The 20,265-nt window shown below is 40.3% G+C and overlaps 1 protein-coding gene across 6 annotated transcripts in view; it reads right to left on the reverse strand.

Annotated features, from left to right (window-relative positions):
* Positions 1 to 13,159: 13,159 nt before the first annotated feature.
* TRPC6 (transient receptor potential cation channel subfamily C member 6) overlaps positions 13,160 to 20,265 on the reverse strand; it is a 71,755-nt gene continuing 64,649 nt past the window's right edge. For all 6 annotated transcript variants that reach the window (XM_026706938.2, XM_026706937.2, XM_087937067.1 and 3 more), the window contains exons 9-12: positions 19,628 to 19,831; positions 17,783 to 17,866; positions 16,425 to 16,500; positions 13,160 to 13,926 (exon numbers count right to left, since the gene is read on the reverse strand). In XM_026706938.2, coding sequence (XP_026562723.1) covers positions 13,775 to 13,926; positions 16,425 to 16,500; positions 17,783 to 17,866; positions 19,628 to 19,831 — 516 coding nt within the window. In that variant the 3' untranslated portion in view covers positions 13,160 to 13,774. The remainder of the gene's footprint in view (positions 13,927 to 16,424; positions 16,501 to 17,782; positions 17,867 to 19,627; positions 19,832 to 20,265) is intronic.

Raw genomic sequence — 20,265 nt, forward strand, 5'->3', positions numbered from 1 at the left:
TAGATCAGACCGAAGGTGTCATAGTTCTAGGTTTTCTAGGTCTAGAATTTCGAGTCTGGTGGCATAAGTTATTCTGCAACGAGTAGAGGAGTGGAGAACTCTTCTTGTGAAATATTTCTGGACTTTCTCTACTGTGTTAATATCAGATACGTAATGTGGGTTCCAGACTGATGAGCTGTATTTGTTAGAATACAGTTAGAAATAAGAGATTAGAAACCTCTTCCTCCAGTCCAGTGTGGATTCAGCCAATCCACAGGTGTGGAGATGTTATTGCAATAGCTGTCCTGAGAACCAGATAAGCATGCATTCCCAGGGTCATCTTCCACTGGCTTGAAGAGTAAAACAATCCACATGCCCTCCCCCTTGTAAAGGTAAAGGTTCCCCTTACACATATGTGCTAGTCGCTTCTGACTCTAGGGGGCAGTGCTCATCTCTGTTACAAAGTCAAAGAGCCAGCGCTATCCGAAGACATCTCTGTGGTCATGTGGCCGCCGTGACTAAATGGGGAAGGTGCATGGAACACTGTTACCTTCCCGCCAAAGTGATCCCTATTTTTCTACTTGCATTTTTACATGCTTTCGAACTGTTAGGTTGGCAGAAGCTGGGACAAGTAATGGGAGCTCACTCCTTTACGTGGTGCTAGGGATTCGAACTGCTGAACTGCTGACCTTTTTGATTGACAAGCTCAGCTTCGTAGCCACTGAGCCACCATGTCCCCCTTGTACATTCCCCAAAAGGTGAGAAAATCTCAGGGTGCTTAGGCGCCAGGATAAAGCTATAAAATAGCCATTGTCAGTGGTATAAAATAATTATATTCAAAGTTCCCCCTCTCCCTCCAGTTGAATGGCAGTATTACTTTAGGGATCTGACAGTGTTAGGACCCTAGGAGTCCACAGATGCCCTCAACTCATGTCTTCTGTGTTCTATGGAGCCATCTCTTAGAGAATGTATATCCAAGCTGTGAAACAGTTTCTACCATGGGGCACACAATTATAATGGAAGTCCTCAAACCTCAAACAAAACTAAATGAAGGAGAAGAAAAAACAATTACCCTCAGGAAAATGGAGAAAGTCCAAATCCATCCTCAGGTTTGTGACGTTGTGATGCTCCCTTTAGAATCATCACTACTCCTGGTACAGTGGCGGGATTCAAAAAAATTTACTACTGGTTCTGAGGGCATGGCTTGGTGGACATGGCAGGGGAAGGATACTGTAAAATCTCCATTCCCACCCCACTCCAGGGGGAAAGTTACTGCAAAATCCCATTCCCTCCCCATCCCACTAACCTGCTTTCCAGCTCCATTCTCCTATGCAGGGCAACAAAAGAAGACCCAGAAGATCAGCTGGGACTCAGGAGGCAGAGAAGAGATGGGGGCAGGGCCAGTCAGAGGTGGTATTTGCCGATTCTCTGAACTACTCAAAATTTCTACTACCAGTTCTCCAGAACTGGTCAGAGTCTGCTGAATACCACCTCTATTTAGAATGCAGGCTACCTCTGCTCACTGCCAGGAGGGATGTGATATGATTTCCCACTAAAAATGTAATAGTATCAATTTAGAATGTTGTATAGACATTTTTAGTTTCATTGGAGATTAAAGTATAAAACCAATTATAGGAAAGAAAATATTATGTGGCGCAGAAGATAAAGACGTAAGTGATGTTCATCTTCATTCTCTGCAGTTAAATATGGATTTTACCTGTTCCTATATGTCAGTTGAACAATATATCAAAGGACACACATTTTATGGCACATTATGATTTTATCGCTCTTTCGAAATTGAGCTGTGTAAAAACACCCACTCTAAAAATACCAGCTGCTTCATCCTTGGCTCGAGTTAGGTCAATCAGATGATATTACCTATGTTTTCAAATATGTCTCTAGGCAGTTTTTCATATAGATTTGAAGCATACTCCTATTTGTTTGCGAACTCTTCCACTGTATCCTGTTAGGGAAAATGTGATTACGTTAAGGGAAATAGAAGCTGTGTGTTGTAATAAAATTGCCCAATGAAATAAATTATGTTTAAATGTGTTTAACTTGGTTTGAATTATACTTGTGTATAAAACACGAGGAAGGAACCCAGATCAGGGGCAATATAAAGCAGTAGATTGGTTTGATTTGTCATTTTAGGAGTCTTATTTTTACAAGGGTAGTTTTTATACTGATTGCAGCCATTTTGGCATTACTTTGCCATACACATCAAAAATGTAGTCAGGCCCATTAACATTTCTATTAATTGTAGAATATTTACATTTTGCTTCCAATCTTCCACACACCATTATTTTCCTTATGATCTTTCCTTTCGGTGGTATATTTTGATTTTTGTTCCGACCTTCCCTTCCTTTTTGCAGCCACATATAAAATTTGTTCCAAGTTTCGTAATATTCTGAATCCCCCTTATTTTTCATTTCTAAAGTTAGTCTATCAGCTTCTGCACACACCATTATTTTCCTTATGATCTTTCCTTTCCGTGGTATATTTTGATTTTTCCAATATTGTGCGTAAACCATTCTTGCCTAAGCATTCAGCAGGTCAGCATTTTTGTTAAGCATTCTTTTTAGCTGCTTTGCTCATTTCATAGTTTAAATACACTTTGTATATTGAATTAGGAAAAAAATCCTCTGTTGAATATGGTTTTATTCCCGCCCTCTGGAGCATTAGAGAATAAATCCATTCCTCTTTCTGTGTAACAACTCTCTGTTATTTGAACTCTGCTCTTATATCTGTCTTAGATCTGTATATCCAGATTTTTAAATCATTCTTCACAGGCTTTGTTTTCAAGACTCTTCCGCATTTTAATTGCTCTCCTCGGAATTTACTCTAGTTTGTCACGTTCCTCTTTAAACTGTGGTTCTCAAAAGTGGGCCCAGGACTTCATCTTGCTTCTGAGCAAGACAGGGTAGAATGAAGCTGTTACTTTCTGTGATTTGGACCCTACGGTCCCATTCATTCATTCCAAGATAGCACTGATCTTTTTAGCAGCTGTATCACAGCTTCTGGCTCATATTCAGTTTGCGGCTGGCAAGAACACCCATCTCCCTTTCTCGTGTACTCATAATGGTATATGGCAATCATCATCATCATGGTTTAACAACCCCATAATCCCTTGCAGGGTGGAGTTTGGGCAACTGAATGGAGCTAGCAGAGTGTTTACTGGCCGGATTCCTTTCCTGTCACCAATGCAGAGTTATATTCAGCAGATATATTCTCATGGTGCCCAGAGAGAGAAATATCTGCCTCTACCTAGGATCGAACTCACAGCCTCCTGATTGTGAGTCAAGAGCTCCACCTCTAGGCCACTGCACCACTCCAATAATGGTATGTGGCAATAACTTTAGGAAATGAGGGAAACAGGTTCTCTCCAGGGAAAGATCGTCCTATATTTATGCCATATTTTTTTCCTGTCCAAATGCTAAATTTACTTTTCTTCCTGTGAATTCCCATCCTATTCATTCCATCCAACTGCTCAAGCCTGTTTAGAACATTTTAAATCTTCTCTACCAGCATTGAATCATCTGCAAAACTTATATGTGTGTTAGCCCTCCCAGGTAAAACCAGACAGGAAACACAACTAAATATATTAAATCTACTTTATTGTGAGGCTACGTTGGAAAAAATTTTGCAAGTCTAAAGGTATAAGCTTCCCATTACCACTTTTAACTGTACCAATAGAAGAAAATATTTGTAGCTCAGGGTCAAACTGTGGGGTCCTTGGCATTCTCTGAGCCTGGTAGCTTTCTTGCAGATGTTTAATTAACAAACTAGGCAACATGATCAGCACTGATGATGTTACCTAATTTGGTCATGAAACATCTGAAAGAAAGCCAGCCAGCTCAGAGAGCACCAAGGAACCTCACTTTTAACTGTTTGATCAGTTAGAAGACAAAATCTCCAACTCACTTGGTTAGCCAGATCACGCATCAGCCTTGTCTATGGCTCAACCTCAGTAAAGTCACAAAACAAAGAACCACTGAAACTTTTTTTTTTACCCATATTGACACTAGACTGAACTAAGCACATTTCCTATTAGGAAATTGGCCAATCCTCTCAGGATAAGGAAATCCTTTATACACACACAGAGGGAGATTGAGATTGGCCAAAGGTGCCATTCAGCCCATTCAGGTAAAAATGTTCCTGTCAGGATACCAGAGATCCCACCTATTAATAAACAAAATACCCCTTCCTCTGAGGGACTGCCACTTCTAGCTGCAGGGTTAAGCCAGATGATTGATTGATTGATTGATTGCATTTATATTGACACCTATTTGCCTATGGCGACTCAAGGAGGCTTACAGAATATAAAACCACATTTAAAACAATAAAAACTAACAAAAAGAATCAAATAAATTAATATAGTACAATATAACAAAATCACCCCCTCAGCTCCCATTCCCCCACACGAGCCATTTAATGGGGTGCATCCTGCTCTGGGTTCCCCAGGCCCGCTGGCAGAACCAGGTCTTCAGTGCCTTCTGGAAGAGTGTCAGAGTGGGGACCATTCTAATCTCTGGGGGGGATGATGTTCCAGAGAGAGGGAGCCACCACGGAGAAGGCCCTTCTTCTGGGTCCAACAGGTGTATCTCCCTCAGGGGTGGGACCCACAACCTTCCCTGCCTCCTCGCTCTAATGGGTCGGGTGGATGTGACCGGCAAGAGACGGTCCCTCAGATAACCTGGTCCCAAGCCATGAAGGGATTTAAAGGTGACAACTAGCACCTTGAATTGCACCCGGAAGCAAGTTAGCAACCAATGCAGCTCCCGCAGGAGGGGTGATACATGTGCACATCGGGGTCTCCACAAAATCATGCAGGCCACTGCATTTTGCACCAACTGGAGTTTCTGGATGCTCTTCAAGGGCAGCCCCATGTAGAGCACCTTGCAATAGTCAAGACGGGAAGTGACTAGGGCATGAATAACTGTGAGTAGGGACTCCTGGTCCAAGGAAAAAATGTGACTGGCGCACAACCTGCAATTGCACAAATTTGGTACATAAATGGAGGAATTTCAGGAAGTCAGCAAAAATGCCTAACCATTGGGTGCCCCCTTTGGGTCATCCAGCTAATTTCCAATAATTCCTAGGTTCTGTTCTTTGAAGGAGAGATATAAACCACCCATAAAACTGCACTTGGTTGGTAGCTTACCTTCAATTGCTGTGATTCTTTATCAACTTTGTGTTCTATGGAGGACATGGCTTAGATCTGAACTCAGAACATTCTTCTAACAGGTTAGTTAGGGCAGGTCCTTCCTAAGTTTCTTTCTCTGACTGTTAAATGCCTGCAGGCTCTTCCCTCTCTTGCTTGATTGTTCCCTAGACAGCATAGTTTTTCCCTCATCCCCCAAGGCCATCCACATATTCCATTACAATGTGTCCCTTTAAGTTCTTGATCCAAGTCATTGATTACAATATTGAAAAACTGTCCAAAAAAAGCAGCCAAAATTTCCCCAGATACTGTACTTAGTGGATGTAAATTCCTGCATGTCTATGGAGATTCTCGGTCATCAAGGTCATGGTTGTCCCAAAGGTGCTTTTTCAAAAGGCAGGTGGACTTTCTGGATTTGTTTTGTTTTTTCTTTGAAAATGTTTTTCTTCTAGTTCAAGAAACTTCCATTCCCCACCATCCAGTCAGAGCTGAAGAAGCTTTATGAATGAGAAGCAAAACGTCTTCGAAGAAGAAGAAGAAGAAGAAGAAGAAGAAGAAGAAGAAGAAGAAGAAGAAGAAGAAGAAGAAGAAGAAGAAGAAGAAGAAGAAGAAGAAGAAGAAGAAGAAGAAGAAGAAGAAGAAGAAGAAGAAGAAGAAGAAGAAGAAGAAGAAGAAGAAGAAGAAACAACAACGAAGTCTAGTTGCCTCTTGACAAAGCACCTTTGAGATAAAACCCTGCCTGGTTGTTTGACACGGGCAAAAATGCACAAAGTCACATCCCATTTTGCATTTGTAAAAGGTATAAAATATGCTTAAGAAAATTTTCAATTACCATTTTTACATCTAGGAAAATTGTATCAAAAGATAAAATACTGATTTTTACCTAGGCATAGGTTGGCCTTTCATGGCTAACATTAGAAGGGAATTGCTTAGTTTCTTATGCTCTTATTTGATTTCTAAATAGCTGCTTCTATTGCAAACTAGGAGTCACAGCCTGTGAAAAGTTATTTAGTTATGCAAACAAGAGCTGTACTGGAATTACAAGATCTCACATAGACTTAAAAAACTATTTCAGGAAGGAAATGGTATTAAAACAGAGCTTTTGCGCTCCCTTTAAAATAGCGGAATGGACACAGTGCCTCCTGGTGGTGGTTCTGGTTAATTTCTTTCTATTCAAACAAGAATATTGAAAATGTTTCTTCAAATAGTCCTGGAGCCCTGCCCATTACAACCATGTATCGTGACAGCTGTAAAACAATTTGTCATGCAATCAACCCAATTTTATGACTTCTGTAAAGCACAGGTCATTTAGCAAATGCAGCAGTCGTAAAGTGAATGCTGCTGTCGTTCAACTGCATGGTCATTAAATGAACCCGTTGTTCTCTATGGCACGGTTTTGCTGAAATGGTTCAGGAAAACCATTCTAAAACATGGTCATGTGATGAAGTCATGTTGCCAAAGGCTATAAATACAGCTGTGATGCCCATGCAATCATATGACCATGGGGAGGGAATGTTGCGACTGTCAGAACTTTGGAACTCAGCGATAACTGTAAAAGGATACTGTAAAATCTCCATTCCCACTCCACTCCTGGGGGAAGGTTACTGCAAAATCCCATTCCCTCCCCACCCCACTAACCTGCTTTCCAGCTCCGTTCTCCTGTGCAGGGCAACCAAAGAAGACCCAGCCAATCAGCTGGGACTCGGGAGGCAGAGAATAGATGGGGGCGGGGCTAGTCAGAGGTGGTGTTTGCCGGTTCTCCAAACTACTCAAAATTTCTACTACCGGTTCTCCAGAACTGGTCAGAACCTGCTGAATATCACCTCTGAGTTGAAGTAAATCCTATCAATAGGACCCAGAGCTAAAAGTATTTATAATAACTAGCATAAATTAAATTTAAATTCCTTCCTTCCTTCCTCCATCATACAATCACAGGTCCTTCCAGAATCAGTTTAGTAAAAAAATTTTTTACCAATCTTTAAGCTTTTAATGACCTCTTCTTCCCCTATTTATTTAATAAAGGGTGCCAGAGACACATTGGAAATAGTATTAACTTGCCTGATGGATATTCTCTGTTTGACGTGTGTAGAGCCACCACATTCCTAGCCATGGTTAATTGAATAAACTTTAAGGTTTATAAAGTTTATGATGTTGGGAAAGGTGGAAGGAAAGAGAGTAAGGGGGGCAACCAGCAGCAAGGTGTATGGACTCATTGTTGCAATGAATGCATGGTAGAAGAGCTGAAGGATTTAGTCAGAGACTGATCCCCATGGTGAACATCTATCTCAATGGCGAATAAGAGTCAACAAAGACTTGGTTGCACTCCGCCAATCAATTCCTCAGACCCAGGTATGACTACCACCTAAATTTCATTCCTTTTTCTATTTTCTTTCTTTTTTTTGCAGGATCCCACCAGTTCAGTCCTGAAACCCAAGAATCTCTATTGATCTTTGGCTACAGTACAGGTAGTCCTCAACTTGCAACAGTTCATTTAGTGACCATTCAAACGGCCCCTGAAAAAGTGACTTATGACTATTTTTTCATACTGTGGCAGCATCCCCGTGGTCAAAATTCTGGCATTTGGCAACTGACTCATATTTATGACAACTGTCTCTCTTAGCAACAGAAATTTTAGGCTCAATTGTGGTCGTAAGTCAAGGACTACCTGTATATGTAGGTAGGTAGGTAGTAGGTCTGTAGGAATATCTATATGTGCTGTACAACTCTATATTTCTCTTTTTAATATAGTTTTGGGGTGACTATACAGCTTTATCTTAACAGTAACTGTCTGCTGATCCAGTGTTAGCAGGAGGATGTCTTATTCACTATTCCTTTCTATAAATACTTGTGGCAAAATCTACTTGCATTGTTCAACTCAACCTCTTAGTCAAGGTCCTTGGGTTCTTCTTGACAGGGGAAACATACCACGCAGGACATGTACTGCAGAGATATTGTTGGTCCTATGTTCCTGAAATATAAATGATCAAACACGGGTCAACAAAGAGATAACACAGCATTTCAATTCAACATTGGGCTATTTAAAACAGCATCAGTTCACTGCCAAGGTCTTCACTCCCACCAGCTTTGCCCCACCATTAAGATACATCACAGGGCTAAACGCATTCAGACCGCTGTAAGAAAATCTCTTTGCAAAAGGTCAGAGCTTAAAATATATAGCTAAATAATCTACCCCTTGCTTACTCTGAATGAGAGTCAAAAGGGATGACTCAGAGAGACAGAAAACAGCTGGTGAAGATGCTGGAGATCAAAGCCAATGCCAAGGGCTTAGAACAGAGGGACTTTTGATCAGTTTTCTCTCGCCAGGTTTTCCTACCTGTGTCTTAAGCTGTTTTGTGTATCATTGCAACCTCATTCCAACAGAAATTTAAGGGAGTAGCGTTTATTTCTGGTGCATGTACTACCTCTGTTTAGTTTTAATACCACAAATTAGAATTAGTGGATGTTGTGGATGCAGCAGGTGTGGATGGCTGAGGTCTCGGAGAGTGAGGACTCAGATGAGGGGCCTGCGTGTGATGCAGGGATGGGGCCAGGACCATCAGGGAGTGGAATGCTGCCTTTGGAGCTTATGGGGGCTGGCAGCAGTGATGAAGAGTTCCCCGAGGAGCCTGTGCCCAGTGCGTGTGTGCTCAGGGCCTGCTCAAAGGAAAGAGCAGCTGCAGCAGCACAAGCGACTCGGGAGTAAGACTGCAAGGTAACGGCCCCTCCCTTAAGAGATAAAAGCCAGCTGAGAAACCGGAGTTCTTTGCTTGTTCTTATCAGAGACAATGACTTAGAAACAGCCTATCAACCGTGAAGGAACGGAATTCGTAAAGAATCATTAAAAGGTTTGCTGTTACCTCTGTTTCATGTTTGCTTCCTTGGAACAAGGTTTGGGTCAGAACAGCGGGGGGAATGGGGATATTTAACCCTTTTCTTGCTGGTTTATTGTCTTGTATAACGATAAATAAATGGTTTGGGGCATTTTTCTAGGCATTGTAATTTATCTTTTGAAGAACTTCAATGATTGAAAGCAAACGGTGTCTGTTTATAAAAGATTCCTAGCAGGAGCTGGGAGGGCAAAAGAAATCTGCACACATTTCAAAGGAGGCACCCAAGCACAATGCATGGAAACAGTTGTGGCCTGTCGGCCACCATCCCCTCCAACAGCCGAATCAGAGGAGGAGGAAGAGGCGTGGAAGTCAGGGCCAGCATCAAGGCAACCTGAGAGCTCCGAGGGGGAAGAGGAAATGGAGCTGCCAGAGATAGAGACAGTGGTGGAGCCTGGGCCATCTGTCAGCCCTCAGATGGAGAGTCAACCCCAGGTCTGGAGGTGGCTGATGAGGAAGAGGAAGAACAGCTGGGTCCAGTGCCTGATGCACGGATGCGCAGAAAGCAGAGGAGAGGAGAGCAGCAGGAATCTATGAGCCGGTCCTTGGGATGGAAGAGTCACCGCTCTGAATCTAGGTGTGGCAACTATTCATTTCCCTGCTGATTAGCCACTGATAGCCTGTACTTCTGAATCCTGTCTGGAAATTATCAGAATTCTTCTTGGAATCTGTAGTGCCTTCTGAGTGTGTGTGTGTGTGTGTGTGTGTGTGTGTGTGTGTGTGTGCTGATGGAAGAAAATGAGCACACCTTCCAGGACTTCCTTTGCAAGTATGTGGGCGGGGGAGGGAGGGAGAGAGAGAGGGAGAGAGAGAGGAGAGAGTAAGAGAGAGGGGGTGTTGGGCTAGTTCAGGGGAAATGGGAGCAAGGTCAACTACAAAGGGCTTGTCGTCATTGGCAGCTCTGGGTCAGAACAGAAACAGATTTCACTGAGGAGTGAACAGGTTCTATTTGTTTTTTCCATACTCCATTCAAACTTTTACACCAAAAGATGTGAGAAACAGAGCATGAGGTAGCCTTTGCCTTATGACCATTGCTTTAACGAGAATTCAAAGATACAACAGTTCTGAAAAAAGTGAATTACGATCACTCTGCACACTTACAACCGTAGCAGTGTCTCCTGGTCATATGTTCACAATTCAGGTGCTTGGCAACGATTGTGTGTTTATGACAATTGCAGACTCAGTTGTGATTGTCATTTGCAACCTTCCCAGCCAAGTTCTGATAAGCAGATAATGGGAAAGATAGATTCTTTTAATAAATGCATGATTTGCATGAAGAAGATCATAAAATCAGTCTGTTCAAATGATGAATATGCAATGGTGGCGCAGTGGTTAGAAGGCAGTACTGCAGTCTACTTCGGCTGACTGCAATTTGGCAGTTCAAATCTCATCAGGCTCAAGGTTGACTCTTCCTTCCATCCTTCCGACTTGGGTAAAATGAGGACCCAGATTGTTGGGGGCAATAGGCTCACTCTGTAAACTGATTAGAGAGGGCTAAAGCACTGTGAAGTGGTACGTAAGTCTAAGTGCCATTGCTATTGTCATAAATTGAAGACTGCCTGTATTTGGGAAATTGCCTCCAAACATGCTAATGAAAAGTTGTTTTTTTTAAACAGGGTATTTGTATGTTCTTAACAGCAAGTAACAGAATAATTGAGTTGGAAGGGACCTTGGAAGTCCAACCCCGCTGCAGAGGGATTGCATACTAAAGTAAGTATTGTAGTGTAGCCACGGATGACTATACATTTATATTTTCCACTATTTCCAATATTGCATAGAAATAAATCCAGGCAAAAGATTTAGACTGAACCTATACCTTCCACTTCACAGCACAAGATAGCAATGATGTAAGACTAGCTATGTAAAGGCCAGTGGAGAATGAGACAGATATATAAATGCTCACATATAAACTTCTCCTTCACTAGAAAAACAGCAATTTTAGGGTTTTTAGCAGTGTTTCTTAACCTTGGCCATTTGAAAATGTGTGAAACCAGCATAGCTGGCTGGGGAATTCTGGGAGTTGAAGTCCATCTATCTTCAAATGGCCAAGGTTGAGAAACACTGATTTTCAGAATCAACTATGTATTTCCCAACCATTCTCCTTTTGAACCTTAGCTGTTTATGGCTTTACATCAGTGGTGGGATTCAAAAAATTTTACTACTGGTTCTGTGGGCATGGCTTGGCAGGTATGGCTCGGTGGACATGGCAGAAGGATACAGTAAAATCTCCATTCCCTCCCCATTCCTGGGGGAAGATTACTCCCAAAATCCCCATTCCCACCCAACTCCACTAACCTGCTTTCCATCTCTGTTCTCCTGTGCAGGGCAACAAAAGAAGACCCAGTCAGGATTCAGGAGGCAGAGAATAGATGGGGCGGAGTCAGTCAGGGCCAATCAGAGGTGGTATTTGCCAGTTCTCTGAACAACTCAAAATTTCCGCTACTGGTTCTCCAGAACTGGTCAGAACCTGAATACCACCTCTGTTCTACACTGCATTTATACAACAGAATAGGCCTTAAGTTTCATACCTAAAGTCATTTCTTCACTTTCATTTAATTGTACACTGAAGCCCAAGAGAAATGTGTGTTTCCTGATAATAAATAAATCCGAATTATCACATCATGTAAACAGCTCCATAGACTTTATAATCAATGTATAAGTATAATCCTACCATAATTTATACATATATTGTTGAGGATTCCACCTTATTCAGCTTTTTCTAACTTGGTAATATAATTTTTGTATGTGTGAGATGATTATTGTAACTCTACATGATATGGTTTAGCCCAGTGATTCTCAACCTCTGGTCCATGGACTCCTAGGGGGCTGTGATGTCATCACAGGAGGTCTGCAAAGGCTGGGAGAAATGTTATGATTTAAATCTTGAGTATTGGGGAGGTCTGTGGCCTTGGTACATGACTGCAAAAGATACTTAGAGGGGTCCGTGATGAAGAAAACATTGAGAACTAGCAGTTTAGTCCACTCTTCAAAAAATGCTGCATATGATAATTTCCTAAGAGGAGAACTAGGTCTCCTAAGACATTTTTGTTAGGCCATGACAGCTAAAACACAATTGTTTTAAATTCCTTACCAAAATTATATTACAATACAGATAGTCCTCAACTGACTGGTTGCTTAGCAGCCATTTGCAGTTATATCAGACAGTTTTTCCTCGAAAGCCATCACTCTGCTAAACAAATAATTCCCTCAACACTGTCCAACTACTTACAAAGTCTGCACTATTATTACTATTGATCTTCTCATCACTCCTTATCACCCATCTCCTCCCACTTGTGAATGTATGACTGTAACTTGGTCGCTTGTATCCTTAAGATTTATATGAACTGTTTACTAGTATGATTTGATTGCTTCATTAAGTGTTGTACCTTATGATTCTTGACTTTTATGCACACTGAGAGCTTAAGGCACCAAAGACAAATTCCTTGTGTGTCCAATCACACTTGGCCAATAAAGAATTCTATTCTATTCTATTCTAAAATGGGGTCCCCAAACCCCGGTCCGTGGATTAGCACTGGTCCACAGCATGCCAGAAGCCGGGCCAAGCAAACAAGTGAAACCCCATCCACAGGATACAGGCAGCAAGCAAAACCATGCTCCCTCTGGTCTGTGGTAAAACCTCTCTCCACAGAACTGGTCCCTGGTGCCCCAAAGGTTGGCGGGTGCTGCCCTAAAAGGCACTCGTGACTTGTATTCAAACGTCCTCCTTGCAGTCACATTTTTGCATTTTGGATGCTTGGCAACCTGACCGCATTTACGGTGGTTTTGCACTATCCTGCAGTTATGTGCCTGAGACTTATGACATTTTTGGCCAGAAACTGGTGTTTGCTTCTAGTTCCCACCACAAAGCAACCACCGGGAACAAAAGATTTCCTCCGGGCCACAGTATTCAGTTAAGAAGCAAAACAACTGCAGAGTTTGCTTTACGACCATCAAATTCACTTAACTGTAAAAAAGGTCATAAAATCAGGGACAATCATGCGATGATTCACTTAATGACTATCTCGATTTATGACTGTAATTTCAGACTCAATTATGGTTATAAGTTGAGAAGTCACCGTAGTTTGCTGAAATCTGTGGTGTTGTAGTACAGTTACACAACAATTTGAGTAACTAGAGTTACACAATTTCCAGATTTATTCTTTTGAACTATTCTTTCATCCACCCGAAGCTTTTATGTTGACAATGAAATTCATCTCTTTGGTTAATTGACAATTTAATTGCATTTTTATCTGTTTAGTTATAGGAGGTGCAGTTCTTTTCTTTTTAAGACCGGAACTCTGTTCCTAGCTAATTTATTGCAACCTCGCTTTATTTCAATGGACTATGATTACAGATACACGTAAGATATAAGGTATGCATGTTTGAAAATATTGTATATGTGAAAAAGAACTTGATGAATCCAGCAGTTAAAGTCATACAGTTTACGAAACTGTTTTATGTCTTTCTTTTTTTTAAATTTTAAGACTATTTTTTGAAAAGTTCTTTTTTTCTTCTCTCTTTCTCCTTTGGTGCATGGGATTGAACAACTCAGTCAAATTCTGTTTTTTCCCCTGTTGCAAGTAATAAAAAGATCCATTCAAGACGTGTCTGCTTTTGATGTCTGCTGTAAAAGTGTCAATTAAGTTTGAAAGGAGAACAAAGGGGAGGTAAACATTGATATGGCTTTCATTGGGTCTGCCAGCTTGGAGGATTTCTGCTTCTTTTCCTTTTGAGAAAGAAGTTCATGTTATCTGCAGCTTTGTTCCTGCTTTGGTTCAATACACAATTTCTCTCCAAGTTTTCTGATAAGTTCTGCTAGGTCTTCTGTGTTCTGTGATTTTTCTTCAAGGAGCTCATATCGAAGGCTTGAGATGTCCTGTTTAATTTCTTTCAGCTCACCTGTAAAAGAGAAAAGATCAAAGGTTTAGGAACAGAGGAACGAAGGATCTGTTTCCAGAGGGAAGCTAATAAATAAAACACCAATAATGAAGGTAACGAAACCTTGGCTTTATTATTATTATTATTTTTTAATAACAAATCTGTTTTTCAAAAGAGGTGGATTTTTTTCCCCCTAGAAATATTGAATCTTTCTCAAGAAGAGAAATAAGGTTTAACACTGGCTCTCAAAGCAGAGCTAATTCTGCCACTATTTTGAATAGCTTTTCCAGTATTGGATAAACATCAGCTATATTGATATGAGAATCTTTGTCCTTCCCAAAGGTGCTTTTCGAAAGGCAGCTGGACTTCATTTTTTCTTTGAAGACTTTCTGCTTCTTATCCAAGAAGCTTCTTATCCAAGAAGCGAAATGCCTTCAAAGAAGAACCAGAAAGTCCAGTTGCCTCTTGAAAAAGCACCTTTGGGGCAACCATGATCTGGATGACTGAGAATCTCCATAGACATCCTTGTCTTTCACATCTACAGTATATGGATCCCTGACAGGAGCTATTTTTAAATTCATGGTGGAATTTCAAATACCATCTTTGTTTCCAAGAATGATATGAGATATATGATGATGATGATGATGGTGATGATGATGATAATGTTTTTACAGTGGGAAGTTTTAGCCCACTGCTTTGGTTTGTCATACTTACAAATGATTGTTTGTCCTTGACTTACAACCATTCATTTAACAATCATTCAAAGTTACAATGGCATTGGAAAAAACAACTTACGACTAGCCTTCACGCTTATGACCCTTGCAACATTCTCCTGGTCACATGATCAAAATTTGGGTACTTGGGAACCAGGATGTATACAGCATACCAGGGTCACATTATTGCCATTTGTGACGTTCCCAGCTGGCTTCTCTCACAAAGTCAAATCCTAAATTGAATTTTCTTAACAACCATGTGATTCACTTAACAAACGCAGTGATTTGCTTAACAATGATAAAATTGGTCATGACTCACTCAGTAACCGTTTTGCTTAGCAATGGGTATTCTGTTCTCAACTGTGGTAATAAGTTGAGGACTACCTATGTTGCACAAGAAAAAGGGTGAGTCTTTATTTGTTGGTTTGTGTCGTGTCCTTCTTTTCATCCTAGGAGCGCAAAAAGTGGTATACCTCATTCTGCCCCTCAAGCCTTAGCCTCAACTTTCAGGAAAGGATTAAATTGAGAAACCCATTTCAGAGAAGATGCTAACTGGCCTTATCTTATCTTATCTTGTCTGGTCTTGCCTTGCCTCTGACATCAAAGCACAATTTTAAGCCTTAAGACAGACTGGCTGCTTAATATGTAATTCCTTTTAAAAAATCAAGCCTGCTGGAAACTTCCAACATTTTTTTTAACATCAGAGATCCTTTCTTTAGATTCTCAGTCAAGGACGGAAATACTGTTCTATCCACATCTACCAGGGCTCATATTATGACATGCAGATGGAGATTCTGTATCCTGTTACAAATTGCAGAGGTCAAGTTTCTGGATTCACTGCAGGCTCAAATACACAGCCAGGAGGGAAAAAAAACTGACCAACATTTACTGCTCCTTGGTAATGAGATCACTGCCTTCACAACATATAGTAATAGCCACAGTGGCACAGTGATTAGAATGCAGTACTGCAGGCTACATCTGCTGACTGCCAGCTGCCTACAATTTGGCAGTTCGATTCTCACCAGGCTCAAGGTTGACTCAGCCTCTTCCAACCTTCTGAGGTGGGTAAAATAAGGACACAGATTATTCGAGGGGCAATATGATGACTCTATAAACCACTTAGAGAGGGCTGTAAAGCACTGTGAAGCAGTATATAGGTCTAAGTCCTATTGCTATTATATACCAGTGCTTTACAGCATTCTCTGTGCTGTAAAGCACACAACAACTAAAGCCCTGGTGATACAAACAAACAAGATTTTTTAAAATCTAATACTAGCTGGATACCTGTGCTTTGCGATGAAACTATGTGACTGGGCTTAGTTTTGGGGGAGGAAAATAAGGAGAAAAAGATTGTGCCTCTGCCTACCAGCATCCATCGGTATTCATCTGGCTAGGGTCCTGTCAGTGAGAAAGTTGAGGGCTGTTTGGAAACTGAAGCAGTACTTGCTGTGTGAGCAAGAAGGAGACAGCAAGGAGCCTGGGCATGGCTTAGCTCAACTGTTCTGTACTAAAGCTGCTTGATGCTGTAAAACTGAAACTCCTCTCCTCTGCTTGTGTTTTGCAGGTGGGTAGGGGGAATAGAACTCCTCAGCATCACAGTGTGTTAATAATAACATACGAAATACTAATGCTCTGATAGTCATTTTGAAAAATCCTTTCTTAGTGAGCACCTAGAATCCAAGAGGAACATACGTGCCAAATTTCAAGTTTGTAGGCTTTGCAGTTCTGGAGATTTTGTGATGTTGCATGAGTGGTATTTCGCTTTTATATAAATAGATTAGAATGATAGCCATTCTACAATCTCACCTTCATTGACTTCATCACTCTCTCTGTCTACTTGAGCTTTCAGTATATATCGTTTAACAAGACGTTTCATGATCTTCTGGAAAAGAGAAGCATAAAAAAATGTTTTTAGCCTTGATGAAAGGATCCCAATCCTACAAGCTGACTAATGCTTGGATTGCTCTCCAGGAATTATGCAGAGACTTGCTGTGACCAAACTGATGCTTATACAAGTATTGCCGTGTCATGTATATTAACCATATTAACTCAGAAACCCCACTGAATGTAGTAGGATTTACTGCTTCGTAATAATTTCCCTATATTTTTCCCCTGACCCAAAATAAATGTGATGCAGGAGATCCATTTTTGGAAAAATCCATTAAGAGATTTACTCGGAAGGACAAGATAAGTTTGCTATTACCCCAAAGAAAAAGGTATGGAATAATAGAAATCAATGATATAGACAGAGATTCCACCTTGAAAGTTAGGAAAAAACTTGAACAATGAGAACAGCCGGTAGAACCAGTTGTTCAAAAAGCTGGTGAGATCTTTTCATCGGATGCGTTGAAATGAAGAATTAGAGAGCCATCTGTCTCAGATGGTTTAATTTAGATTTTTGAAGAGAACAGGGAATTGGACTCAATGGCCTGGTAGAGACTTTATATTAATTCATACGCTATTGTGATTCAACTATTGTGATTCAATAGTTAGCACAATTAATCAGTGGAACAACTTGCTTCCAGAAGTTGTGAATGCTCCAACACTGGAAGTTTTTAAGAAGAGATTGGATAACCATTTGTCTGAAATGGTGTAGGGCTTCTTGCCTAAGCAGGGGGTTGGACTAGAAGACCTCCAAGGGTCCCTTCCAACTCTGTTATTCTTTTCTATTGAATCATGGCAATTCCTGAAGGAAGGATTCCTGTATGACATTTTTCATAGTTGAGCCTTCTCGCAAGTTATTTTTTGACTTCTTCATGTAAGACTGAATATGTCTTACACCTTGTACTAAAATTCTTCAGAATTTTGTCCATTGAATTTCCTGGATGGTTCCAATTGGTCAGAATCACACTAAATTTATAATTTACTGAATTAACCTATTTCTTTCAGATCTGCAGAATTCAACAAACCATAACCAACCAAACAGGTTGAGTTATGAGACCTGGGCTGAAAAATACAGATATATAGTTAAAAAAATATCTAGTGCTTTGCTTTTGTATAAAGGCTATCCTAAATTCTACAGTCTAGATCTGGTAGCTGTACTTGACAAATTAATTCACAAAAAAAATATAACCCAGGTAAAACTTGGCTAAGTTCTTGTGCAGATGCCACAACTATCTTTTTAACTGATCTAGTTAAGCATAAGATGCAAACTTGATACTTACCTGGTACTTTCTCTGTGAATTATTTGAGCTGTTTAAGTCGATGTCATCTGTGCTTCTTATATTTGGTAGCTTATTATGCTCCATCTGAAAATAAGAAATAATGAGAGGCTTTCTTAGATAATTCCAACTTATTTTTCTTCCTTTTTTTCTACCTGCTGGATATTTCAAAGAAGATAAGCAGGGAAGCCCAAATAAAAAGCCAGGGAAGAACAGGTGAATATTTTTATTTAGTGGCACTATTTTATCCCTATTAATTGTCACCAACTAACAACTGGGTTCTGTATAAATATATCATTCCAATTTACTTTCTCTTATTTTGTGGCTTTTTGTATTCAGTCTTCTGTATTATTTTTTTTATCTAGGAACCTGATGGTAGTTTTTAAGGATCCAGACTGTCTGCTTCACTAAATTGAGGATCATGTCCACATGGATCAAAGTATTTTCAAAACTCACCTTTCATATTTGCTGGAGTACTTTTTTATTTCCCCAAATGACTGAAGCTTTAGCTACTAACATGATAAAGGGAGAGCAAGCTGTCATACTGAGCATAATAACTATTAGACATGAGCTCCAGAATGCTGATCATTTTATTTATTAATTCATAGGAGTTCTAGAAGAGGGAAAAAATAAGCATTTCCTTCTTCACTCCTCTTTTTCCTTTGCATTCCCATAAGCAGAAGATTGATATTCTTAAGAAAAAACAACTTGGTTTCTCTTTTATTTTCCTCACTTTAAGGATACAAAGCTTAACGTGCAAGTTGGTTCCTAGAGTATTCCTTAATAAACTTGATTTGTCTTTTTGGATCTCCATGTACAAATTCCCTTAATTGGCTTAATTCTACTTGCATACATACATCCCAATACATGTAGGTTGTGATAAATAGACCAAGGATTTCAACTACCATTGCCTTCATTTTCCCCTCCATTACCACATAATTACTAAATTCCATCTAAAACATGTGTTTTTCATCCTCATGCAAGAAGTATGATATTTGTTCTTTTAGAAATTTGGTTCCTTTCCAAATTTTTCCAGTTTTCAGGAAGCAAAATCTCATAGGAATAGCTATCCTTTACGTTCTGGAACATCTCTCATTAACACGCTCTCTAAACAAATTATCTAGAGGAACAGTTATTTTTAGTGTTATGCAGAAAAAATATCCTCTATTTTTTTATTTCTCTCTCATTAAATAAAATTTCCTTTCTAAATTTGTTTCAGAAAAGAAGTCTGGAGCATTTTTAGTTCTAAAGTCAACAATAAACGCACCAATTCCTATTTTTCACATAAAATAATCTCTTCGGCAATCTACAATTCTCCTGATTCCTCATACTTCCATTAAGAAGGGATAATAAGGGAACTTAATCCATGGAGATGTTTCTAATTCAAGGTAATGGAAAGATCAGGACCACCAGCAATAGCTGGGACCTTCTACAATAATGCTCATAACTACTACTAAAAGGAAGTCAGAAATAATTCTCAGTCCCTCTGAAAGTAAGCAGAAGGCAGATTTCATTAAGTAGTTGCATTAAATTGTTTCAGTGTAATAGTATTTCAAGACTGGCTGTTAAATTTTAAAAGGCCCAACTGAAATTACATTGCATTACAGTCTGTGAACACATGGTGGCAGGATACACAAAGTCTGTACACTTTTCAATTGTCTAATAGTCTAAAAGCTGCCTCATTTCCTGAAACAGTAGGGTAGAAGCATAATAGCCGCTGATTTTACTTGCTTGAAAGCTCACATCCTGAGGGAGCCATTGTATTGAATGGTATAGGAATAGCACCTATTTCCTCCTCCGACTCAAACTATGAAAAATATGTAATTCTAGTATGTGGCAGCTGGTTACCTGATTCATTTCAGCATCCTCCTGGAAACCTTTCGTATGGCAAAACAGTAGTTTAAAAATCCACGTCTTTATTCTGAGGGAAAAGTACAGCAGAGATTTGGGGCTGGGCACCAGATTGAAAGGGACAGGAAGTGTTCTGCCTTCCTCAAAATAAGAAAACCAGAGTTTCGCTCTGGCAAACTTCCATTCTACATCGGCATCGTCCTGGAAGGCAGAGAAAACAGTCTGTCAATGGTTACCTTGCACAGTGGGACACAGATGAGAGTATGCACTTGTTTAAAGAGCTGCAGATTTGTCTAAGCACTTACAATGCACTCTCTCTCTCTCTTTCTGTCTCTCTCTCTCACGCACACACTCACACACAAACACTCTCATACACTTTTTAATATATGTATGAGCAGCGCAGTGAACTAGAGGTTAAGACGCTCGCCTCACGTTCAGGAGGTTGAGAGTTTAATTCAAGGCAGAGGCAGGTATTTCTCGTTCAGGGCTCAAAGAGAAAATATCTGCTGTGAACTGCATGTAGGTGTCAGGAAGGGCATCTGGCTAGTAAACGCTTAGCTCCATTCAGTCACCCTGACACCACCTCGATGCAGGGGATTACAGGGTTGTAAAAAGAAATAGATAGATGCCATTCT

Source organism: Pseudonaja textilis, chromosome 7 (assembly GCF_049901715.1).
Source record: "Pseudonaja textilis isolate UNSWEBS1 chromosome 7, rPseTex1.2, whole genome shotgun sequence".
NCBI lineage: Eukaryota > Metazoa > Chordata > Lepidosauria > Squamata > Elapidae > Pseudonaja > Pseudonaja textilis.